The sequence below is a fragment of the Gobius niger genome (assembly GCF_951799975.1).
Source record: "Gobius niger genome assembly, chromosome: 3".
NCBI lineage: Eukaryota > Metazoa > Chordata > Actinopteri > Gobiiformes > Gobiidae > Gobius > Gobius niger.
In genome coordinates, this window is record NC_136854.1 from 37032279 (window position 1) to 37058372 (window position 26094).

A 26094-nucleotide genomic window follows, 5' to 3' on the forward strand; every position below is an offset into this window, starting at 1 on the left:
GAGGTACAATGCCATTACAATAATTAAAGAGCATATGATACAAAACATTTTTGTGCAAATTAACACAGTGCAGTGTTTGTGCCTCCTCCATTCACACTTACATCAAAAACAAGGAAAGAACCAGAATCAGGTGCAAAAATATTTGAATTGTTTTCAGTCCCAGCTCCGAAGGTTCACTCATTTTCCTTGAAGCTAAAGTCACAAACCAGAGAGAGATGGTCTGACGGGTAATTGAAGGACGGTAGCCTGTTGGGGCCAATCTGCTCCTCTGTGGGCATGTCCAAAACCGTCTCTACTCTGAGCGAGTCTTTGGCGTACCAGATATAGTCCAGGGTGCTGCAACACTCCCCGCTCGGCCTGATCTTCCACGTGGTGAACTCCGGCTCCGTTGATCCGTCCTGGCTCAGCTTTTTATACGCAGAGTCCAGCCCTAACAGCGAGGTGGTGAAGCGGCGGCACACCTCCTCTGACGGGATGGCGTTGAAGTCCCCGCACACCAGCAGCGGGACGTCCTGGCTGGGGTCAGAGTTGGGGCTGTGTTTCTGGACCAGGTTTTGGAGGTGCCTGAGGAGGTCCGAGCCCTGAGCGCTGCGGAGCCACTCCCATCCCGCTCGAGCCTTCAGGTGGGTCACGGCGACGCACAAGCACCTGCCGCTACCACGACTACGCAGCATCGTCACCACGGAAACCTGGGAGGAGACAAAACAAAAATGGTGGTAAGAAAAGAGTAACTTGAAGTGTACAGTAGTTTTTGTTTGGGCCTCTGCCTGTGTAAACCCTGCATTTACATTAGGCGACTTTTGGGTAAAATATTGTGTACAATTTCAGACAAAACTGCAGTTAAATGTATTTTAGACCATAAGTTTTGGATTGCAGTAAAATTGTCAAGCAATGTCTTTATTTTCCAAGTTTATTTAAAGCTTTTTCCACTGTCAAATGCAGATTTTTTGTCAGGGTTTACAGTCATTTTCTCATTTCTGGGCCTTTCCATTTTGAAACAAAAACTGCTGCATTCATCAGCTGAAGTGAACTAAAGTAAAATTATACTTTATTAATAGTGTCTTTTTTGTTTTGATTGATCAGAGGCTGAGATAAATAACAAACGACAAATTTAATTATTAAGGAATGGAAGCTTGTTTGTATAGTGCTTTTCACATGAAGTTTAACCTGGGGTAGACTGACGGAAGCGCGGCCGCACACCTGGGCCAGACCTAACACGTCATTTATCCTGGACTGTTGTACATGTTTTTTAGTGGTAGGAGAAACCAGAGTACTCGGAGGAAAGCTACACAGATAGGCAGAACATGCAAACTCCACAGAAAAGCCCTGTCCAGCCCGCTGTGCCACCGTGCCGCCCAATCGACTCTGTGCATCACTTCAAATCATAACACTGCCCAAGACGCTACTTCCTGTTTCGATCCAGCGCGCCAAAATAAAAGCACACAGCTGGTCTCATTGATTAGTTCAGCAGGTACTTGCAACATTATAATTAAATACACACATTGTAAGTGTTTTGTCTGTTATTAGTTAGGCAGAAAGAAAGTTGAACTAATGAAGTTCTGAACTAATGCATAAGATGGTGCTTTTATTTTGGTGTGCTGGATCGAAACAGGAAGTCACTTCTTGGGCGGCGTTGTTATAATAATAATAATGCATTGATTTTAAATAGCGCTTTTCTGGACACTCAGCTTTACATTTTTTTTTTTGCATTATTCATTCACTCCATCCTCGGTGGTAAGTTACTATTATAGCCACAGCTGCACTGGGGTAGACTGACGGAAGCGGTGTGGCCACTGTTATGGGTTTGCAGAGCTGATAATTGACTCTGTACATACTTTCAAATCATAACTGTTGCACCAGAAAATATCTTTTAAAATACAGTATATGAAGCAGCAGTACCACAGCTTAAGATTACACTGCCTCAGGGGAAGGCGGTTGTATTGTTAATGAGTCAGGACTCTCCAATTGTAAAGTAGAAATGATACAAAAAAACAATTACACTGGGCAGCACTGCACATTGTGTTCTTAATGTTGTTATGAAAACAACGCTCCCGTAATGCCAGCTAACCTGATTGGTGGGTAACCTCATAGCAGACAGCCGGATGTTTACACTGTCCAGCAACTCGAACTCCGACTGATCGTAGAAAAGGGCGCAGCCGTCCGGTCCGTTGTTGCCCTCGACGCCCAGGCACGGCGACCAGGGCTTGGGGCAGAAGTTACTGCTGTAGCCCAGTTCAGCTAAAACGGGCTGGAAGGTGTCAAAGTAGTGGTCCACCTCTTGCAGGCACAGGATGTGAGGTCTGTGAGTGAGGATCTCCTCCAGGATCAGGTATTTCCTTTGGGACCAGCTTAGCGCCTCTAGGGGGCACTGCACGAAACTGTCCAATCCTTCACCTAGAGCTGGACGAGAGCAGGAGACAGAGGGATTAGGGACTCGGTCATGAGGTGCATTTAGGATTATCCGTCTATAGTGACAGGCAAGGTTGTGTTGCAAACTAGGGCTGCACGAGTTTGGAGTCCACATAGCAGAACTTATTTTATTTTTTACATGTTGTTCTGTCTTCAAAAACACAGAAATAAAGTACTCAGAAGTTGAAAGAGGGATTATATGTATTTTATGCCAGGAAGTAGGAAAAATGTTTTGAGATGAAAAAGTTTCTCTTCTAACCAGTCAAAAAACATCACAAAGTAGCGCAGGTTTACCTTGAGCGAGTATATTCCACTGCATCACTCGGAAACGCCCCCCGGGAGCGCTGTTCCCCTCCTGATTTACGTGAATGAAGTTTCTGTGAAATCTGGGCGGCCGGTCCCTGAGGGCGTCTTCACACTGTCGCAGCAGCTCCTCGGGATCTGAGCAGCGCACAATGGACCCCCTGTGCTCCTGGCAGAGACACGGAAGTCTGTTAGTATCAGTGGCACGGACTGAAGCTGAGGATGTGTCCATATTCAAGTGTTTATCCAGCAATAACCTACTGGTTTCTGTGTGAAAAGACCCTCACTGTTTAAATAAAGGATTTTGTTGGACGTTAGAGCAGGAGTCTCAATCCTTTGCCCCCTCCACTAGTTTTACTTAATCAAAAATAACTGAAAACATTTCATGCTTTCAGGATATTTCACTATAAGATTACATTCTGTTATTGGCCAAGCTGATATTTCATCATACTTAAAGGAAAGTGACTCCCATGCATCATATTGTGACCCACAACAAGTCCATGTAGAAATGCAGAAAGCCTTTAGGGAGCTACTTGGAAAGAGCTGAAGAGCAAATGATGGCTTCTAAACTCCTTCGCTAGAAATAAATACACATTAGATCTCTCATTCATTTGTTTAATCCAGGGTTTAGTGCTAATTGAGCGCAGCAATTTAACCTTGTTGAAGTCTTGGCTAATCTTAGCTAATCCGGTCACAGTTCAGGGCGACAAGTAGTATCACTAGTGGAAGATTTCATCTTGGCTCTAGTTTAGTTCTCAATCCTAATTTAGTTTCACTTTTGCCTCCTTGGACACAACCTTTCAGTACGCAGTTAGTGGCACTAGTATGATGAAGTTTCTGCGAACTCCTTTTGGGCATTGTTTCTCTTCCACTTATCTTCAGTGGCTAAAACTAAACTGCTCAAATAACAATTATATTATTTAGCAATACTTACATCTGGTCTAGCCAGTATTTAACTTTTCCAGATAGCCATACCATTACTAATGCAGCCCAGTGTTGTACTTTATGAAGGATTTAGTCTAAGATTTAAGATTGTATTGACTTTAAAGGTGCACTATGCAACTTTTTAGGCACGTTTATTTGTAGAGCACAATTCATACATAACTCAAAGTGCTTCACAGTTGCATAAAATTACAAGAAAGCAGGTAAAATACTTTCAGTCGTCATATGAACGGGATGAAACGGCATGAAACTAACACGCAGCTTCACTGTGTTTTTATACTGTAGCACCTTTAAACAGTTTCACCACAAAACATGTAGTTGCCTGACAGAGTTTCACTGTTATTAATATGCATGGATGTTTTATTTCCCTGTTGCTTATGAAATCAGAATTTGGCAGAGATTTCTCTGTGGCTGTGGAGATTTCAAATACCTGTGCACTTGTGGAACCGCCCTCTGTGTGGCTCTGTGGTAAAACAACTAGGCCATCTTGCCAATCTTTGATTTGATATGCTCACGAGCTGGATGCCACTCAAGGGCAGTTCTCATCTTAACAGAGCTCCTCCTTGACTCACTACTGGATGTACCGGTACTTCATGCGTTTGGCAAAAATACTCAGATGCAGATGCTCTGTGTTATCCATGTGCACACTAGGGCTGAACGATATGGACAAAATTTCATATCTCGATATTCGTGCCAGATATCTCGATATCGATACGATACTATATTACTATGGTGAAAAACAAGCATTATTCTGAAAAATCAAAACATAATACAAAAGAGTGCAGTTTTATTGATGAACATCTATCTTGCTTTTTCGATATGAATGTATTGAATGTTCATATCTCTCTCTATATATATATATATATATTACACACGATATATCTTTCAGCCCTAGTGCACACACTGACTCTTTATTTCACTTCACGATAGTCTTAAGTTAATGAGAAATGCCACAACAATGTCAGGCCAAGACAATCCAAATGGTTTGATGGATTGGACTATATTTTTATATAACTGGATGTTTAAGAAGGTTCTACTCCTTCGACAACAACGTGACAGGTTGAAACTACGGCTAACAGCATCTGGACCATTTCTACCTCCACCGTTACTGCTACTACCACTACTACAACGTGTATGAAGTAGTTACCTTGCAGAAAGCATTGTCCAGGGTTGAGTTAGCTCGGGGCTCTGGCAGGGCCTGGGTGTGGTTGAGGGCGCTGTAGAGCCGCGTCGCCCCTCCACCCATCGGACACACTGGAGGCACAGAAACAGGCATCCAGTTAACAGGGAATAAACATGCAAATACATAAATCAATGCAACAGAGATGGTAAGATGGGGGCTACAAAAAAAAACTACTCTCATCTAACATCACCATTATTACCACTTCTTGCTGCTACTACAACCAGTGCAACCCCCAGTACAAGCATGTTTTTTTTTTCAGTTGGCCATGTGATAGCGGATGTTTATTGTAATAAAGCCAGATAACCTCCTGACTTGTAAATACAGGCTGAAGTTTGCAGAAATCACACCTCGCTGATAGTCCTGTGCCATGTGCTCAAGTCGGTCAAGGTCATTAACTCCGATGAGGCACAGACACACCAACAAGATTTCACACATTCATTTCCTCATTCACATCACATCAGAAAAGTAGAGCAATCTTTTTGTTTTGTTTTGCGTGTGTTGTTTAGCCACCTGCCTGGGACATTAAAACTATTCCCTAATAAAACTGGTTATGGTTTTATTTCCTCACGCAAAAAGGTGTTATGTTTTTGACGCCCACAAATATTTCCAAACAAACAACAAATATGTTTTCTGCACATGCACTCCTTTCTCAGCTATGTTTTATGATTAATATTTCTGTCCCCTCTCAAATGTTAAAGGGACTATAAGGAGTTTAAAAATGTTAAATTAAGTATTTTTCTTCCCATACATGTTCCAGCCATGTTCTACTATGTAGTATGAGCTCAGACCTGTTCACAACTGCCTCTAAAATCCTGCACTGTCACTCAAAAAGTTGTTACTTCGGGTCTGAAGTGCCGTCATGCACGAGCTGAATACAGAAGGTGCAGTTACACATATGACCTGAGGTGGCAGTAGTGAGTATAAAATGGCTAACTTGCATCTAGCCCCTTTAATGATCCATCCTGCACACTGCGCGACAAACTGAATAACTAACTCCATACACTTGGCCTTAACTGAGCAAATGTTCTCCACTTTGGCTTTACCCAAATCTGAAAAGCTTCTTGCAAAAAAAAACCTGTCAACATAGCGACAAGAACGAGAATAAAAACGCAACCAATGTGAGACAAAGACATGACTGGAAAAAACAACAAAAAAGCAACAAATCTAAGCGACAGAAACTTACCCGGAAAAGCAACAATAACGCAATCATAAAAATGACAAAAAAGCAACAAAAAAAGTGTTCAAAAAGCAACAAAAACGGCAAACAAACAACGAAAACACGACCAAAACGCTTCAAAAATGTGACAAAAACACGACTAAAGAGCGACAAAAACGTGCCAGGGAAAGCAACAAAAACACAAAGTGATGAAAAGATGCCGGAAAAATAAAAACACAATGTATCAAAAGTGACGAAAACGCAAAAAAGGAGAGACAAAAACAAGGCACAAAAGGCAACGAAAAAAAGGGCTGAAAAAGCAACTGATAACGAAAAAAACAAAAACAAAAAAACAAAACAAAAAACTAGGCTGCCAAGTGTTGACCCCAACCTTGAGAAATCGAGATTGTATTCACAAAAGCATCGCATTGCAAAATCATTCTGCAAAATACCTGCAGCTCAGAAAGACACTATTTGCTGTAGTGAAGCAGCAGTGCCAGCGTAGTAATCGCAATAACAACAATCCCTGTTCTACTTAAAGATTGTTTTTGCCAGTTCAATCTGTGCATCATCGAGCCCTAGTCTTTAATCTCAACAAAAATGCGGTTTCTCTGGCCTTGTATATGTCTTTCATGCAGCCTCGAAACCATAACCACACAGCTATAAATGGAAAGATTACAGCTTTTACGTTTTGGGGTCATTCTAACCATAGATTGGCAAAGCACGAAAACAGCCGAGCAAGTCCAAAACAAAGACAAAAATCAATCCTGTGTTAACCTGCAAAATCACGCAGAAAAACACAGAATAACAGCACTCTCCTCTCTTACCCATCACAGTCTCCATCTTTGTGCGATTCGTCTACACGGTCCTTTGTTTATTCGGCTGTGTCATGTGTTGCTGATGGCCCAGTCGCGGGGGAAAGTACAGTTTGTGTTGTCACTGCAGCAGGAGACGGTGACAAATGCGCGTGGCTGGTTCTGTGTGTGAGGAAACCTGAGCCGTGCGCTGCCTTTAAAGCCGAGGGGGAGGAGTCAGAGAGAGAGAGAGGGACGTGAGGAAGTCCTGACGTCATCAGGCCACACTGGGCCATGTGCACGAGAGAGAACGGCAAAACACTGAGGCATGTGCACATGACATCATCATTTTAACCGGGAATTTAAGCAATTTAAAGCTAAACTGCGTAACATTTTTGCAATAAATACAAGGTTCAATGGAATTACTGTGTTTTGTTGGTGGAATTATCTTGAGAAAGCGTGAATCTTTACTTTCCAGGGAGAGGGACGGTCACCAGCTCGTCTCCATGGAGATATTGCCGCTTTCCATAACTACATGAAGCCAAACATAAGGTTTCCAAAACTTTCAATAGATACAGACCGCATCTCTGGAATCGCCCATGTATGGTCATGTTTGAAACCAGTTAACCTCTTAACTCCCGCCTGAACCGAGAGGATCTTTTTCCTCACGACATCAGATTTTTTTTCCATCATTTTTTTGTTGGGTATTCAACTCATTTTTGTAACTTTTTTGTCATTTTTTGTCACATTCTTGTAATTTTTTTGTCACATTTCTGTCATTTTTTTGTCGATTTTTTTAAATCAAATTTTTGTGTTTTTTGTCACATTTTTGTCTTTTTTTGGTCACATTTTTGTCTTTTTTTGTAAAAAATTGATCACATTTTTGTCACATTTTGGTAATTTTTTTGTCACTTTTTGTCATTTTTTCGACAATTTTTTGTCAATTTTTTGTCAATTTCTTGTGACATTTTTGTGACATTTTTGCCACTTTTTCATCGATTTCTCGTCACTTTTTTGTCAATGTTTTCTCACTTTTTTGTCACATTTCCATCATTGTTTTCGTCTCAGTTTTATTGCTATTTTCACAGCTTTTTTCCCAGAAGCTTTTGGACTGGGGTAAAGCCAAACTGGAGAAAATGTGCTCGGTTCAGGTGGGAGTTAAGGGGTTAAGGGGGAAAACAATTTGGAGAAAAATCAACAAATGCTGATTTATGAATATAGTTTTCTAGTAAATAAAGATACAAAGACATGGAGAGGAGCAAAGTGGTTCAACAGCCCATAAATAATGAAGAACGCTAACATGATGCTACATGCTAACGTCGTGCTAATGCTAACGTTAGCAACGACTGCCGTTTTTTTGCTTCTACTGAACAATTTGCTGTGAATAAACATCCATATGGACCAGATTTAGACTTGACTTTATTTGTATGTGATAAATAAGTTTATATTTCACCAGAAAATGGATAAAAAGAGTAAAAAATTGTGAAGATTTCTGAAGATTTAATTTTCCCCCTCAGTGAGGCCACGCCCCCGTCGAAGACGCGATGCCGTCTGTATCTAGTTTCAAATACATGTTTCAATAGGTCCTCTAACGAAAGCTTTACTTTAAACTAACTGCTGAAATTGCTGGTGTTATTAGGAGTACGTTCGGTGTCCCTAGTCTGTTTGATTATTACTAGTTTTGTGAAGTTTAGTTGTATAAAAACATGAATGTTATGCAGACTGGCTTTAACTAGAACAACATTTCAAATTCATAAATATAAAAAAGTGCTGTATTTTTTGGCAATGGGGCAGTTACCAAAATATTTACTCCAGTAAGAGTAACATTATTACTCTTACTGGAGTAAATATATAAAGTAAATATATATAGTAAGAGTTAATACTACTTACTGACTAATTGATAAGTGATATTTTTAACATTCCCATTTAACACAGCACAGACAACCCCAGAAAAAAAAATCTAACCTTTATTTAACAAGGTGAAAAATGTATTGAGATTTTTAGTGACCTGGCAAAAATATTACCTAAATAAAATAATATATTATTTAACATAAGGTGCAATAAAAATGCAATTATTTGTAATACTAACTCTCTGAGAAAAGACACACACCACATGTACAGTGGTATGCATAAGTATGGGCCCCCCTTTAACTTTTCGACATTTTGCCACACTATGGACCATAAACATAAATATATTTAATTGAAATTTCATGTGAAAGACACACTAAGTGACACTTCATAGTAAAGTGAAATGAAATTTATAAAAAAAAATGTAAATAAAAACTGAAAAGTGTGATGTGCAAAAGTATAGGCCCCTTTCCTTTTCCAACCAAGTGCCTTCAGAAGTGCCTGATGATTTCTGAATGATCACATGTCGACCCAATGACTAAATAGAGTCTATCTCTGTGTAATCTAATGTCTGTTCAAATACAGCTGCTCTGTGATGGTCTCAGAGGTCTAGACTATTGTGGAGCAGAAGCATCATGAAGTCCAAGAACACACCAGACAGGTCCGGGATAAAGTTATTGTGAAGTATAAAGCTGGGTTAAGTTATAATAAGATTTCCAAAGCTTTGAACATCTCTCGGAGTACAGTTAAATACACCACCCAGGAATGAAAAGAGTTTGGCATCACTGCAAACCTACCAAGACCCGGCCGTCCTCCTAAACTTATTGACCGAACAAGGACAGCACTGACCAGAGCTGTTACCAAGAAGCCTATGATGACCCTGGATGAACTGCAGAGAGCTACAGGTCAGGTGGGGGAAACTGTCGTCAGAACAACTATTACTCGTACAAATCTGGCCTTTATGACATTTTTGAAAAGAAAACCATTGTTTGCAGTAAAAGGACAGGGGGCCTATACTTTTGCACATCACACTTTTCAGTTTTTTATTTAATAAAAAAATGTAAATAATGTATACATTTCATTTCACTTCACGATTGTGTGTTACTTAATGTGTGTCTTTCACATAAAATTTCAATTAAATATATTCATGTTTATGGTCCATAGCGTGACAAAATGTTGTAAAGTTTACGCAACCCACTGTATTTCATGCTGTTATGCAAGGGATTGTGTATTTCGCAGTGATTCCTTTCCCAATGACAATAAAGATATATCCGATTCTAAGAGTTAAATCAGAATTCAAAATTCCAAAAAGCCGCATGGCAGCAAATGTCGAAGATATATTAATTCTATCTATAACGTTTCGGCGGAGCCTTCTTCAGACAGCCACTACCATCTTTTCTGCCACCCCTTGAAAAGTACTTTTATTTGCAAATGATAACACTTTTAAGACAACTAATAGATGCCACAATTGTAAAAAAACAAACAAAAAAACCTTTAGCTTCTTCAGCAAAACACACACAAAAAACTGCTGTATCACAATTTGTAGTTTCACAACAATGACTTCTCTTAGCGAGAAGTTAAAACATGCGCTAAGTAAGTTTCCGCTTCAGTGTTAAACCAGGATCACTACGTCTGTTTATTTATTACGGCATACCACACCGTTTCAAAACAGCCCATGCCAAGAATAGAAAAAGTGTGTCTAATGTGAAGTGGTGCTTTTGGTTGCTGGTTGCCCCAAGATAAATAACAACTGCGTAAAAATACTATGAAAATTCAAAGAGGTGCGGTTGGATATACCAATCCATTTATTTACGTACAGGGTGAGTATGAAAGAGTATTGTTTTTTTTAGTAGTCAAAAATACAAGCACGGTCAAAAATTAAAAAAAATGTGCTCTTCCAGCGCCACACCTGCATGTCATTGGCGCACCTTTTTACCAATTCCACGCCCAGTTCGCCCATTAATGGCTCCACCAAATGTGTCATATCAACGGTGTGAATAAACAAGTTTGACAGTAAAATTGTATTTAGCTTTACACAGTGTTTGTCCCTAAGCAACGTGTTGCAGCAAAAAGGAAATCGAAAAAGTGTCTGTGCCGCAGTTAAAGTTAAGTGATTAATTTCAATTATTATTTTTAATTGCATTACATGATTACTTAATCGGAATTAATGGGGAAAAAAAGTCCTGGCCCTATCTAGAGTAGACTAAATGAAAGCTTATGTTAGGAGAGCAAACTGGCCCCAAAACCTGAAAATCAACAACAATCATGTTTGCAAAAATGATGTCCTCTTATATTTTCTCCCACTTAAGCCCTCAGTGTTAATTAAAGTAAAAAAATATTTAGTCTTTATTTTAAATTGGACTAAAACTATGACTAAATTGTCCAGATATTTTAGTCGACTAAAATAAGACTAAATGAAAATGAAAAGGAGAGACTAAAATCATCCAAACTTCTATTGACCGCCTGAAAGAGCCTCATGTCATGTAAATTCTCTGCCAAAGGATCAGCTCTGAGCTTTGTTCATGTGGAGCAGCTCCATGAAGCAGAGGAACAAGATTAAATATGATTATTATGAATATTAAAAATGCAAACTAAATTTGTCTTAAATTTAGTCGACTAAATTTACTTGCAAATTTAGTCGACTAAATCTAGACTAAAATTGAAGATATTTCTTAGACTAAATCTTGACTAAAATGTAATTACATTTTCGTCAAAACACTAAGACTAAAACTAAATTAAAATATGCCGTCAAAATGAACACTGGCCCACACTGGATATTTCCAATCCCCCTCCAGGTTACTCAGACGTCACAAGCGTGCTCCGATTAGACTATAATCGCTTGGCTACCTACGAATCGATGACTCATGTCTGGCTCTCGCTGTGCAAAGAGAGAGAGGGGGGAGAGTGTACAGTATAACATGTCACAGTGCATACAAGATGCAACTGCAACTACCAGAAAAAAGGAAGGGAAGAACCTGTGGGTTTTATTCACTGGAAATAAAGCAGCAGCATGTTAAAATCTGGTTCAAGTAAATCCGTGACACAATTCAAGATTGCGGACCCAGATCGCCCAAACATTTTTCCTTAACTCACTCAATACAAAAAAGAAGAAATTAGCTATTAGACAGAAATGATTTGTAGAGATGGTACTTTGAATGATTTGTAGAGATGGTACGCTAAAATGGTACGCTAAAATTAACATTCCATCTCTACAAGTCCTCTTTCTGTGTATGCCGTCTCAACTTTAGTAATAACACTGAGGAGCAGCACCTCACAACATACAGATGTGTACATTTACTTCCACTTGTTTAGAGCCTGTTAACTTCTGGATTAGCCCTCTTATTAAAACAGGGGATGCACCGATCCTATACTGGTACCGGATATCGGAGCCGATACCCAAAATAATACGATATCGGCAACAAATATCTGATACTTCCTTTAAAAACACAACTTTCACCAATTAAATCTCAGTGAATATCAGCAAGCTGTATGTCAATTTAAAGCTCAGAACATGGAATTCAATGCAGAATGCCGCGGCCAGCAACAGTATGCTAAAGCTAGCAGCAGCAAGCTAATGCTAACGGTAACTAATGAAGGCTGGGACAGAAATTATGATTGGATCACCTAATCCTAATAAAATACACTGCAGTCAGTAGCCAACTGTGTGAGTTGTTCATATTAATGCAACCTAACCTTCCATTACAGTTTGGATGGATGGATGGATGGATAGACGGATAGATACAGACGGCATCTCTGCAATCGCCCATATATGGTCATGTTTAAAAACAGTTAAGGGGGAAAACAATTTGGAGAAAAATCTAAACTTTCTCTATTTATTCAAAAACTACTTTAACAAATGCCGAATTATGAATTAAGTTTTCTACTAAATAAAGATACAAAGACATGGAGAGGAGCAAAGTGGTTCAACAGCCCATAAATACATAAATAACAGAGAATGCTTACCTGATGCTACATGTTAGCATCGGGCTAATGCTAACGGTTAGCTAGCGCTTGCTACAACTGCCGTTTTTTCACTTCTACTGAACAATCTGCTGTGAGAAAATATCCATATGGGCCCGATTTACACTTGACTTTATTTGTATGTGATAAATAAGTTGATATTCCACCAGAAAATGGCAAAAAAGAGTGAAAAATTGTGTTTCTCTAAAGATTCTATTTTCCCCCTCGGCGAAGCCACGCCCCCTTTCAGACGGACGGACGGACGGACGGACGGACGGACGGACGGACGGACGGACGGACAGACAGACAGACAGACAGACAGACAGACAGACAGACAGACAGACAGACAGACAGACAGACAGACAGACAGACAGGTTCTTGGAAAGACTGGGAATATTTGGTGCAATAAAACATAATACTGTACAGAAAATTAGAGTTATAGGAGGGTAATTTAATGTACAGTATGGCATCAGACCTCATCCCTGGTTTGATGCTCATTTAAGATAATTTTGACCTATTAGAGACGTGCAGGGATAAGGAGAAACACTAAAAAAGAACTGATGTACAGAAATCCTACGGCATAGTTGTCAAATAATCCCTGTGAGCGTCCACTGATGTGAAGCGGTGAACGGGCTGTGCAGCGTGAGTCATATCCTGTTCTCAAAGCACATTATTGCGGTACAATAGACACATGGATTATAATTATAAGAGCAAATGAGATGTGAAGGGAATGGGAGGAGATGGAGCGTCACTTGACCGCAACAGCGTAATACAAGCTGTTCCTCAGTGTGAGCAGAAAATTAGGTCAGAATCAGGGGGTATTGAGTGGTCTGAGGGTGAAATGTGATTCAGGTCTTAACTATAGAGATTTAAAGCCAAGACTGCCTGACATTTTCCCTGATAAAATACGAATAAGAAAATAAAAATTTATTTCATTTTGGGTGTTTTCTTTTCTTTTCGGGTGTTTTATGTTGCTCCTTTATGTTTTATTTTTGACAGGCAACCCAAATATGAGGTTTAGGTCTGCTTCCAAATGCTTAAAAGGGACTATACAGAGTTTAAAAATTAAAAAATTAAGTATTTTCCTCCCCCTACATGTTCCAGTCATGTCCTAATGTGTAGAATGAACTCAGACCTGTTCGAAGTGCCGTCATGCTCTAGTTGAATATAGAGACTGCAGTTACGTGTAAGACCTGAGGTGGCAGTAATGAGTATAAAAATGACCAACTTGCCTCTAGCCCCATTAAAGAGGGGGTATTGTGCTTTTTTCAATCACATAGCACCAGTCTATAGCACACTACAATGATGACGAAACCTTCTGTTGGTCTGTCAATGCAGTAAATTAGAATAACTGCCTTGTATAAAATTGCTCTCTCATAATGGCTGTAGCGAATGTCTTGAAATAGGCCTCTGTCTCTTTAAGAACCTCTGACCCTTTCAGACACGCCGCCTCCACACGCTGTCTGTGGAGCTCGGAGGCGTCTCCAGGAGGTGGGGGCGTTCCTAGGAGGACTCAGGCAAACCTATCCCTACAATGGCCACCATCAGAGTTTTTACAGATTACTCAAAAATACGTGAATGTGCCAAGGCAACACTTCAGGCTTGTTTTTAATGAGGGAGTGACATAATAACATGAAATAAAGCTTGAAAAAGTCGATTTTGCACAATACCCCCCCCTTTAAAGGTGCATTATGTCATTTTTGACTGTATGCCGAAAAAAAGTTGATATGCGTATTTGGCCTTTCAGTGACCCAGCAGCTGGCCTTCATCCCGATGGCCTCTTTGACGATCCAGAATCAATTGTTTTGGGGGTTTCTGGTAGGTTTGCACTGCTGATGGAACTGTCTCCATGGTTACGTGTACGCTCCATCCGGAAAAACCTACCAGAAACCATGCATTTTTTAAAATTATTATTTTCTTTTATCATGGGATTGATCATAAGGAGGACTTGTGGTATCGCCAGCATATTATTTATGAGGGTTAAAACTTTTACAATGTGGCTTTAATGCATAATGTATGTGGAAAAGTACAAAAGTTGAGACTATTTACCATGTTTATTATAACTCGTAATAGTAGGAGTAGCAGTTGCACTTAAAGGAATAGGCCACTGTTTTAACATACTGAGATATGTTCTTACCTGAGCTGAGTTTTAGTCGACTAAGATTGCATGTAAATTTAATCGACTAAATCTAAGTCAACTTTGCATTCAGAATATTTATTATAATCAGATTTAATCAAGGTCCTCTGCTTCATGGAGCTTGAACAAAACACAAACCTGTTCCTTTGGCAGTGGATGTAAATGATACGAGGCGCTACGAGCATGATTTTCATTTTGATTTTAGTCAACGAAAAATATCTAGACATTTCAGTCATAGTTTTAGTCTCGAAAACAACTTTTAATTTAGTTTTAGTCTAATTTTATAGGATACTTTGTTGGACTACTTCCCAAATAACTGCAGTCATTTGCGATTTGCTAGTTGTAACTATTTTAATTTTCATTCAGTTGCGAGCAGCCATTGTTACTAATACAATTTCAGTGAACTATCTTTTCCCTACTCTTCCTAAAACTATTGCTTTTGACTTCATGAAACGGCATGTCCCACTTTTAAACGCACTATTCAAATACAGGTCAGAGAACGCAAACAAACTCAACGTCAGAAGGGCCTTTAACCTACATAGAGCTCATATCTAATCGGAAACAAATACTCATCTTATATTTACTAAATTTTATATTATATTATATTATATTATTACTATACTCATGGGACTGCGGATGGAAATCAACCTTGAGCTAAATCCGGCATATTTACAGCACTAGTTGTCTGTTCATTAATATGCACTGTCCCATTCAAATAAATACATAAATAAATAAATATCAGCTTCAAAATAAAGCTGTACTCGTCCTATATTATCTGGTGTTTCCTTGAAGGAACTGAAATGAAATCACACTAAACTGTTGTCCGTGTTGACCCAGATGACTGTACTGTCACACTTCCAGAGTCAATAGCACTTTCTTTGAAACCATCCAGTAACATCACAAACGCGCACAAACTTTTCCCGTAAGTTCACAGATGATGCTTTGTGCAGTCATTGTCCAAAGCTAATCACTTTTTTTTTAACCAAACACAGTATGACCTCATTTGAGCATAAACATCCCACTGCAGGTGACTGACCGCACGCCACAGTTTAGGTGTTTGCTCTTAGATTTTGTTGTGAATACTTTTTCCTATACTACTTTTTTAGAGCTTCTTCGAAAACATCTACATTCAGTCAGTTCTGTTTGACCTGGTTTGAGAACAGCAGCACAATTCTTCATAAACATTCAATATATTAAGCTTCAGCTGTTTTCAAAATACTTATTTCTTTACTTTAAAAGGCGAACTGCGTAACATTTTGGATTATACTGTCCTCTTCAATACAGAACATTCTCCTAATGACCAGACAGACACAGAGAAAGCTTTTTTAAATGTGGAGTTGGAGGTGGACCTATTTTTGAATTGAATTGAACATTTTATTTCGAGCCATGAACAAAACTATACAGACAGTGCTCAAGATCTTTACCTCTACATACAACACACACTTCCTTTGCCCCTATAATTGGCCAACAAAATGAAAAAAAAAAAATGTTGATCTCGAACTTATTTACTCCCACCCCTATTCATATATATTAAGTAATTTAAATCATGTGGTTGCTAAACTAACTTGCCACAATGCATTACATTAAAGGAATAGGCCACCGTTTTTACATACTGAGTTCGTACCTAACCATAGCCGAGTTAATATATCCCCGTCTGGTCTTTGTCCGTGCGCTCTGTCACGCAAACGGAGCACATACGCAGCCTCTCCCACATGTCATATAGCTCCAAAAAAGCTCACGATAGAAGCTCCCAAGCTCTTCCACGTGTTCCCTATTTAAATAAAGTTACGTGAAGTGTTTTCATGCGAAGTATATTTACACAGAAATGTAGCATGTCGATTTTATAAGCAAATAAAAAGGGGGACTATAAAAAGAGGCGTAATGATACGAGGAGCAAAACGTCCGCGCAGTAACTCCTAAAGACTTCCCCCGCTCACTTCCGTCAATAGAAGCTGCGTGACTTGTAGAGAGCCTTTTACAACAAGCAGAAAATATATTTTCGGAAAGTGCTGCGCATTCCTACCTCATGGTCGAGGTCCTGAGTCCTGTGTCGTCGTCCGGGGTGAGTTGGAAATCTGTGAAACATTACTACACATATACTTTCTGCTTGTTATCACAGCCCGGCACGATGCACGTAAAAGGCATTGTTCACAAGTTATCCACGCTTCTTCAACTGTTCCCTGCTGGCTCTGTACACGCAGCTTCTATTGACGGAAGTGAGCGGGGGAAGTCTTTAGGAGTTACTGCGCGGACTTTGTGCTCCTCATATCATTACGCCTCACAATATAGTACCCCTTTTTATCTGCTTATAAAATCGACATGTTACATTTCTGTGTAAATATACTTCGCATGAAAACACTTCACGTACCTTTATTTAAATAGGGAACACGTGGAAGAGCTTGGTAGCTTCTATCGTGAGCTATTTTGGAGCTATATGACATGTGGGAGAGGCTGCGTATGTGCTCCGTTTGCGTGACAGAGCGCACGGACAAAGACCAGACGGGTATATATTAACTCGGCTACAGTTAGGTAAGAACATATCTCAGTATGTAAAAACGGTGGCCTATTCCTTTAAGTCAACATTCACAAAATGCTACACTTTATAACAAGTGTATAATCCAATATATCAGCATGTTAGTATTACTGTTATTATAAAATTATCATCATCACAACCCACACAGTATTTATATTGTATATAATAACTGATTCTGATTCTAATTCTGATATATAACATAGCCCATATCTATTCCTGAGAAGTATAGTAACAGATGGATTTGATTGATGCTCATTGTAACCAGATTTAAATTTTAATGATGTGTATTAAAAGGAGTTGAGGTACTTTTTTTTTTTTCTTCTTCGACTTGATGCCAGAGGGTAGCAGCCCCCGAGCAACCGGCCCACCCTTTGCTAAGTGTCTGCCGTGCATTAGAAGAGACAAGATTCAGGAGTACCAGAAGGAGACTATCCTCGAGCAGCCGGCCCCTGCTTGCCATCAGCACCAATACCGTTGCTAGAATCAGTTTACTTTGTTTCTAGGAATAAGACATGGGTTGCTATACATCAACATAAGGACGATAATAACAACAGCAACAACAACAATAATAGCAATATTATTGTTGTTGACCTAGCCAACTTGAATTATACATTTGGCTGCCTTTGAATGAACATCTCCATGGAGGAAAGCTGAAGACGTACCTACTCTAATAGAAATATCTGTGTGATAATATTTGTTTGTATTCAGGGACGGCTGGTATCAATGGCTAAGCTCCTGTCATTTATTTGACAAGTGAAACAAGAAGAAAGTGTATTTTTCATTTTTATAGTTAACTTTATATCATAACTAATTACCTCATGTCTTTACTATGTATAATAAATGTAGTTTTGATCTCACAATGAAGAAATTCACTTGTTACATCAGCTCATTCAAATCCGAACACTCAGGGGTGTTACAGAATAAAATAAAATCATTATATTTATCACGTACAATCCCTGCTGTGGGTCAAGCTGTACAGTCGTACTATCTCTGTCGTAGCCTTGACTGTGGCGCTCATAACCTCAGCCACTGAAAGTTTTGCTTGCTTATCAGTATGACGCTTCCTCCCACAGGGATAGTACGACTATACAGCATGACCCAGTATGATAAATAGTGATATTATTTTATTCCCTAACAAGGGGGTGCAAATAGACAGGAAAATGTGCAATCAAGTAATAGTAACAAGAGGTACCTTATATACAACAAATATAAATACTCCCCCAGGCACATATAGATTAAGATTTTTGCCACAAAGAACAAGTTATTGGTGAGTAGTAGTAGTAGTGAGTAGTGTCCCGCCTCCAGCACGCACGCACACACACAATGTTGTAACCTTAGCAAGACTTAAACGACTCTTTTATGCTCATATATTTGTGCTTAGGGTAAATGCATTGTTGAGTAATAGTCTGCTGTTTAAAGTATTATGTTAGCTGTTTGACTGCTGTTTATAGAGCAAGCATTTACCTTGTTGTATCGATCAATCTGTAGTCACATGTCTGATGCTTTGAGCTCTGGTCGTCTGTAATGTTAGTTCTGTAGGTATTTGCTGATATGTGAGTACATGCTTCATTTCAGTCTGACAAGCAGCATTAAATGCGTTTTGGTAGATCTGACAGTAAAAAAAAGTGAACACAGGCTGTAACAGCCCCATCTGGAGTTTACCTCACCTTGTGTTACGGTATATTCAGTTGGGTGAAATGCTACGTGGTGTCACTTTAAATACAACTAGAAGTAGATACTTGTAGCTGGAATGCCATTGTCATTGCAAAACTGCTTTAAAATTAAAATAGCAACAACAATGAGACGAAAATGCAAAAAACCAAAAGTGACAAAAAGCGACAAAAAAGGGACAAAAAAAGCCACAAAAAGGTGACCAGAAAAAAAACATGAAAAAGCTGCAAAGGAACAATAAAAAAGCAGCACAGTAGCGCAGCGGTTAGCGCCTCTGCTTCACAGCTAGAAGGTCCCGGGTTCCACCAGAACGGGGCCTTTCTGTGTGGAGTTTGCCTGTTCTCCACATGTCTACGTAGGTTTCCTCCGGGTGCTCCGGTTTCCCCTACCACTAAAAACATGTGCAATAGGTCAATCCTCCAGCCACGTGATTTTGACCATCAGCCTGACTCCACACCTGGGAGCGGCACCGCCATCGACCACTGCTCCTTACAGGTCCCCTCAGTGGCATCAAAGGATGGGTTAAACGCAGAGGGCGGGGACCATAAAGTAAACAAACAAAGGAAAAGTGACAAAAAAGGCAATGTAAAAAAATGTCTAAAAAGTAAGGACAATGCGGCAACAATGCAAGGAAAATGATCCTTGTAGATCAGTTATGTTGGTCTTAGCTTTCAAATGAGTCGTTACTCTGACCTATAGGCTGTAAGCTTTTAGATTTGGGTCAAACTGGAGAAAATGTGCTCGGTTCAGGTGGGGGTTAAGAGAGAAGTTTTGTTTTCGTCCGGATCTACTGTAATGTTTTTTCAATGCAAAGTAACCATTGAATGCAACATATAAAGTGTAATTACGTATGGCGTGATTGGTATTTCAGAAGCCATAGATTTTATTATCATTATTATAATTATTACTATTTACTTTTTATCGACGAAAACATTCAATAGTAAGTGTTTTGCGACTTACCTCATTTACTGAAGCAAACTGTTGACTTGTATGTCCTCGTCCGGTGTCCTCCTGTCCCCTTGGTTTTCTTGTGTGTTTTTGCTGATTGCGGGAACCGTAGGAATACGACGGGACAGCGGGACATCGGTGTTCATGTGTGTGGTTTAAACAAGAGGGACAGCAGCTGCTTTTGCTCTGACCCTTTCACAGCAGGACAAGGTCACAGCTCAGGGGAACAGGTGTGTACTGCCATCTGCTGGAGGCGAGAAGGAGCTCCAAAAATCATCTGGAAAACAAGTCAGAGTTGTCTCTCAAATGCTGGGCAGATGATAAAGCTACATCACAGAATGAAGCACATAGTAAATACAGTCATTTAAAGACAGGCGTAATTGTTGTATTGTTAGAAGTAAAAAAAAAAAAAAAAAGAAGTAACTATTACTAATATATAACAAAATAATATTGAAATGGCTGGTTGGAAGAATTTACAATTTAAAATATCAAGTTCATCTCAAGAAATAATAATAAATAATAATGTGGAAACATTTTCAGGGAAAAAAATGCGAAGAATAGTGAATATTTTTGAAATATTGGGGAAAATCAAGAAAAATTTCAAAAGAAATTGAGGGGGGAATAGAGAAAAACATATTGGAAATTTCAGGAAAATTTAGCGGAAAATAGGGTAAACAAAAATGAATAAATGGGGGAAGGGGACAAAAAAAAGTGTTTTTTTCCCCCTGCCCTTTTGTAGTGGAATGTAGTAGAACAATTGTATTTGAGCAAAGCATTGTAAAATGTATTGCCCAGCCCCAAGTATTTCTGTTCCCGGATATTACTTCCCAGTTATATTAAACCAGTATATCTTTATGTAGAAACAAAGGCACAATGTTGAAAAAATAAACTATTTTTTTTCTTTTACCTTATCTTTCATCCAGCTTTAGAAATTAATATTTTTTAATCAAACTTCTATGGTATGGAAATACAATACATTTGTATCTTGAAAACCTGAAAGAATCATACATTTCTACTTTTACTCAACACTTTTTACTTCTGCTTGGGTGAAGTTGTTGTGAAATAAGTAACATCACTCAAAACACACTACACCAATTCATGAGACAGTTATGAAGCAAATTGAATTCAGAAAGGTTTATTTGGTCTTTTCACACCACACAGATTCTTTTTACTATTATGAAGTCTTTAACTCAGGACTGGGGGTCCACAGTTATCTTGTCGCCCAGCCTCCTGCTAAAGTCCATCATCTGTTCATGAAGTGTCGCCTGGACGTGGGTTAAATGCTTCCCTCTGGTTTTGAGATGATTCTGCAGCTCGTCCATTGGTGCCATCAGCGCCGCATCCACACTGTGCCTCTCTCGGGTCAGCAGAGCCTCCTCTCTCCATGCTTCCTGTAAACTCCTGTACAAGATCTCAGTGTCCTGTTTGATCTGCGCAGTCGCCTCCTTGTACCACTCCTTGTTCTCTTCGGCCTTGGCTATGTCTTGTGCCATTTTGTTGACGCACAGATGAAGCCTGCTGTTCTCCACCTGCACCTCCTCAAGTTTGACGCTGCTGTCGTAAACGCACTTCTCCACAGACTTCATCTCTGTCGCCCGTTTGCTCAGTTTCTCCTTGTGTTCCGCCCAAGCGCTCTCCAGCTCCGCCCTCTTTTGCTCTTTCGGTTCGAGTAGCGAGGCGGTTTCTTTTTTCAGCTCCTCAATCGACTCCTCCAGATCGCACTTCTTCATCTTAAACACTGTCTGCTGTTTTTTCAGTTGCCCGTGCCGGTCCACCTCCTCTTTCCACCTGGCTTCCACCTCTTTCCAAACCTTCTGCTTCTCTGCAACTTGTTTTTGCTTTTCCTCACAAGTTTTCGTCACGCTTTCGATGTCATTTGAGAATTGTCGGATCTCTTCTCGACAAACGCTCTCGATGTGTTCATATTCGACCTGGGATTTCGTCATATAGTTTCTGATTTCCTCTGGAGTCATTGGCTGTTTTTTCTTCAGCGCAGACTCTTCTGTTTGTAGCTCCTTCACCTTCCTCCGGGTCGCTTTGATTTGGGCAGTCATCGTCTTTACATATTCTTCCTGTTTTCCTTTGTTCTCCTCCATCAGCTTCAGCAGGTGCCTTTTCTCATCTTCAAAAACCTTCGTGTGTTGTTCTTCCTCCTCTATTTTGCCACACAGCTCCTCTTGATCTCTGTCAAACATCCTCTTGTTCAAAAGATCTTCTTCTTTAAGGCCCTCGATTTGCTTTTCCATCTCATCCATCTCCTTTTTGTGTCTAACTATGGAGCCGATGCGCTCGTCCAGCTGCATTCTCGACTTCTCCAGCAGTCCCGACACGTAGTCATACTCGGTCCTCACCTCTGTCTCCTCATCGTCGTGCACTTTGAATATCTCATACACCTTATCCAGATCAGCTTGTATGCGGAGCCTCAACGCCCTGGCGCCCACCATTTTCTCTTCAATGGCGGCAATCTCCTCCTTTAGTCTCTTTATCGTTTTATCCAGAGCTTTGATCAGCAAATCCAGCTGTTTCTCGAGCGCTTCTTTCCGAGCCCAAAGTTCTTTATACTTTTCTCCCTCTGCCTCGAGTCCTTTCTCACACCGACTCTTGGATTCCCGCAGTCTTTGTACGCTGCTCTCCACTTGGACGGTTTGAGTTCGTAGCTCATCCAGGCTGTCGTTCCCATCTCTGCGACTTTCACCGAGCAACTCGAGCTGCTTCCTGCTGCTCAAGATCTCCAGCTCCTGACGTTTTATCCCCTTCTCGATCTCTGCGAAGTCGCTCGACAGGTCATCTCTGCCTTTCGCAAAAGCGTCTCTCTTAAACGCCAGATCTTCTTGTACTCTGGCGGTGTCACTTTCTAACGAGGCTATGGACACCTTGAGCTCCTCTATATCCTCCCTGGTTTGACGCAGGTGTGATTGCAACGCGTACTTCTGCGTCCTCTCACTGTTCAAAGCGGCGATGGCCTCTTGATGCTTCGCTTTGAACTTCTCTCGCTCGATGGAAAGTAGTTCGTTTTCAGACAAGACCTTTTCGTGTCGCCGCACCGTCGCCTCTTGGATTTGGGACACGGCGCGCAGCTCCTCGCGCAGTCGCTCTATCTCCTCCGCGTTGGCAGTCCTCGCAGCCGCCACGTCCGCCACGATGACGGCGCTCATTTGGTCCCTCGTGCTGTTCATCTCGTGCCGGAGTTTGCTGTTCTCTATGGTCGCCACCTCCAGGTGTTCGTGGGCCGCGCGCCTCTCCGCCTCCAAGCCCGTGATCGCGGCGGTGATGTCGATCAAGTGAGCGCTGGCCTCCGGGGAGAACGCGACTCCCTCGTCTTTTAGCTCCTTGTCGAGCTCTTTCACGTGCTCCAAAGCGACCAGGACGGCCGGGAAATCGGGGACCAGGCGGGAGGCCATTTCGAAACGTTAAAACACGAGCGTTTCGAGGTTAAGATTGTGTGTGTTTACAGCTCCAAAAAAGTTGCCGCGAGCTAAAAAGCGAACGCTGGAGTCAGATCTTTGTTTGGAGTGCGAGTTGCTGTCGCCATAGCAACAACATCCACTTTCAATAGACTATCTACGGAAAGTCAAGACAATCAAAAGCAATTGTTTTTTTATCAAGCATGAACACAATTATATAATGATAATAGTAAAGACTTGCTGATCTGTGTAAATCAACCAGAATATATTTCACTGTCAAAACTTGAGCCAATGACGAACGACAAAATGCACGTAGGTATGGCAGCGCAGGCTCACAATAACAAACAGAGTACCCACCTGAAGTATGCCCTCTCCACGGGTGCTTTTACACCAATGAGTGATCTATTTTTGGGGTTATAAACGAGCAGCGAGTGCAGCAGAGTGGAAACAGCTAGAGGACTTTGCTCGGGCTGCGGTTGCCAGATCATGAGATAAAGCGAATCTGCTATAGGCTGCTACCCGTACCGCTACCCAACCAACTCTCTTGGCCTTGCATACATTTTTAATAAAGAGTCGCAATTGCAAAAGTAAATTAAGAGTTCGTCTACGATTTTTTTTTTTTTTTAAATCTTATCCGACATGTTCGCATTCACAGTCCATGTCACAATTACTTCAACGTCAACATAACATTTTCACACAATGATATCCATGTTGTGTTTTGAATCTGTATAATAAGTTAAATACAATAAGTAGCAATTTGTTGTTTAACATTGTCTACATTTTTTTCACTTTTTGAATGGTTAGTGCTAGATCGTATGCTCCGGAGGGACAGTCTGCTGCGAAAACGTGAGATATCATGACACAAATTAAGGTTAGGGCCAGGGAAATGGTTAACATCTTAACTCCCGCCTGAACCGAGAGGATCTTTTTCCTCACGTCATCAGATTTTATTCCCCAACATTTTTTTGTTGGGTATTCAACTCATTTTTGTAACTTTTTTGTCTTTTTTTTTTAGCACATTTTTGTCATTTTTTTGTCACATTTTTGTCATTTTTTTCGTCAATTTTTAATCCATTTTTTGTCACATTTTTTTGTCATTTTTTTAAATCAATTTTTTGTCATTTTTTTGTCACATTTTTGTCATTTTTTCGTACATTTTTTGTTACATTTTTGTCACTTTTTTATCACATTTTTGCAATTTTTTTGTCACATTTTGTCACATTTTGGTCATTTTTTTCATCAATTTTTCATCAATTTTTTGTCACATTTTTATCATTTTTTTCCTAAATTTTTTGTTGCATTTTTGTCACTTTTTTATCACATTTTTGTCATTTTTTCGTCAATTTTTTGTCACATTTTTTATCAATTTTTTATCCATTTTTTGTAATTTTTTTTGTCACATTTTTGTCATTTTTTCGTCAATTTAATGTCAATTTCTTGTGACATTTTTGTGACATTTTGCCACTTTTTCATCAATTTTTCGTCACTTTTTTTCTCACATTTCCATCATTGTTTTCGTCTCAGTTTTGTTGCTATTTTCACACCTTTTTTCTAGAAGCTTTTGGACTGGGGTAAAGCCAAACTGGAGAAAATGTGTTCGGTTCAGGTGGGAGTTAAGGGGTTAACTTTAAGGATTGGGTTATTTGTATTTTTAGACAAACCAACTCATAGATCTATACAAAATCCCAGCAGATAGACTGTCCCCCCGGAGCATACGATCTAGCACTCACCTTTTTTTGAATCTGGCAACCATTTCGTCGCAGAGTAATGACGCTTGATGGCCTTAAAGAAATACGTAGTTGATCAATCAACCGTCAATAAGTGAAAATTTTGCGTGCAGTTGAAAATTTATCCAACTTGCGAAGTCATCCGGCACCTGGTCGAGCTGCCTTTGACCGTAGCATGTTTCCTAAATAGAAAGCGCGAGGCTGCATCTCCTTCCGGACGCGTTTACTTCTGCACACTTCTGCATAGCATTGAGTTTCGCGGCAAAAAAACAGAGAAAGATGGACCTAATCGGAAAACCGAGGAGCAAATCCGTAGTTTGGATGTACTTTGGCTTCAGAGCGGACGAAAACGGCTTCCCCCTGCGGTCAGACGAAGTCATTTGTCGTTTGTGTCGTAAGATCGTGCTCGCAAAAGGAGGAAACACAACTAACCTGAGAAGTCACCTGAAACGTCGACATCGTGCAGAAATAGCCAATTCACCCTTCTCTGCTTCCCTGGGAGTTGGACCCGAAACGGCAGGTAAAACCCCAGGAAAGGACTTTGCACATTTGTCAGCTCAAAACAGAAGCCTGGCTGTGGGCTATGGTTGCTGTCAATAGGGCTTTGAAATACGGTCACGTGTGCAATAATTATACACAAACCATCAAGTGTGTTTATTACAATTCTGGGCACATTTCATTGAGATTAGTAATGGGATGGGGAACTAAGATGGGGGTTGGTGCAGAGTTGGATCAATATGAGATCAAATTAGCTTTCTTGCCTGAAATGGATGCACAAATCAATAGAATTGATTGGAAAGATATTCTAGTCCTGGCAGTGTGCAGGGTTTCTAAAGTTGTTGTAGGCGGAGCTATGCCTGATTTCTTTTCTAGTTATGGAATGAAAATTGTTTGGGTCTTCCTTTTAACCTCTTAACTCCCACCTTAACCGAGGACACATTTTCTCCATGTTCAGCTTTCCCCCAAATCCGAAAGCTTCTAGACTGGAGAGTTCACAGGCTATAGGCCTCTTTGCCTTATTTGTAAGCTAGACTGCGTCGTTTTCACAGTGTCACTTTTTTTGCTCTGTTTATTTCACA

General features: G+C 40.2%; 3 protein-coding genes across 5 annotated transcripts in view; 1 reads left to right on the plus strand and 2 right to left on the minus strand.

Annotated features, from left to right (window-relative positions):
- On the minus strand, positions 1 to 25525 carry LOC306960868 (nocturnin-like). 2 transcript variants are annotated; one of them, XM_079553467.1, is made up of 6 exons: positions 25439 to 25525; positions 19897 to 20161; positions 4802 to 4908; positions 2704 to 2881; positions 2069 to 2400; positions 1 to 689 (listed from the first exon to the last, which is right to left on the minus strand). In XM_079553467.1, the coding sequence occupies exons 3-6, from the start codon at positions 4898 to 4900 to the stop codon at positions 174 to 176; spliced, it is 1125 nt and encodes a 374-aa protein (XP_079409593.1). In that variant the 5' UTR covers positions 4901 to 4908; positions 19897 to 20161; positions 25439 to 25525; the 3' UTR covers positions 1 to 173. The 2 variants fall into 2 exon arrangements, with proteins under 2 accessions (XP_079409593.1, XP_079409592.1); XM_079553466.1 differs by lacking the exons at positions 19897 to 20161; positions 25439 to 25525 and adding an exon at positions 6821 to 6987.
- ccdc175 (coiled-coil domain containing 175) lies at positions 21072 to 23317 on the minus strand. Its single transcript, XM_079553999.1, has one exon. The coding sequence runs from the start codon at positions 23283 to 23285 to the stop codon at positions 21075 to 21077; it is 2211 nt and encodes a 736-aa protein (XP_079410125.1). The 5' UTR covers positions 23286 to 23317; the 3' UTR covers positions 21072 to 21074.
- The window catches only part of LOC306960761 (uncharacterized protein), a 14267-nt gene continuing 13268 nt past the window's right edge, over positions 25096 to 26094 (plus strand). For both annotated transcript variants that reach the window (XM_079553281.1, XM_079553282.1), the window contains exon 1: positions 25096 to 25535. In XM_079553281.1, the coding sequence (XP_079409407.1) occupies positions 25295 to 25535 (241 nt within the window). In that variant the 5' untranslated portion in view covers positions 25096 to 25294. The remainder of the gene's footprint in view (positions 25536 to 26094) is intronic.

What these genes read in the sequence shown, in the direction of transcription:
- ccdc175 (XM_079553999.1), bottom strand. Translation starts at nt 23,285, where the DNA reads ATGGCCTCCCGCCTGGTCCCCGATTTCCCGGCCGTCCTGGTCGCTTTG.
- LOC306960868 (XM_079553466.1), bottom strand. An exon ending in TGGACAATGCTTTCTGCAAG is followed by an intron (nt 2,882 to 4,801) that starts GTAACTACTTCA and finishes TGTCTCTGCCAG; the next exon opens with GAGCACAGGGGGTCCATTGT. An exon ending in GTGGAATATACTCGCTCAAG is followed by an intron (nt 2,401 to 2,703) that starts GTAAACCTGCGC and finishes GCTCTCGTCCAG; the next exon opens with CTCTAGGTGAAGGATTGGAC.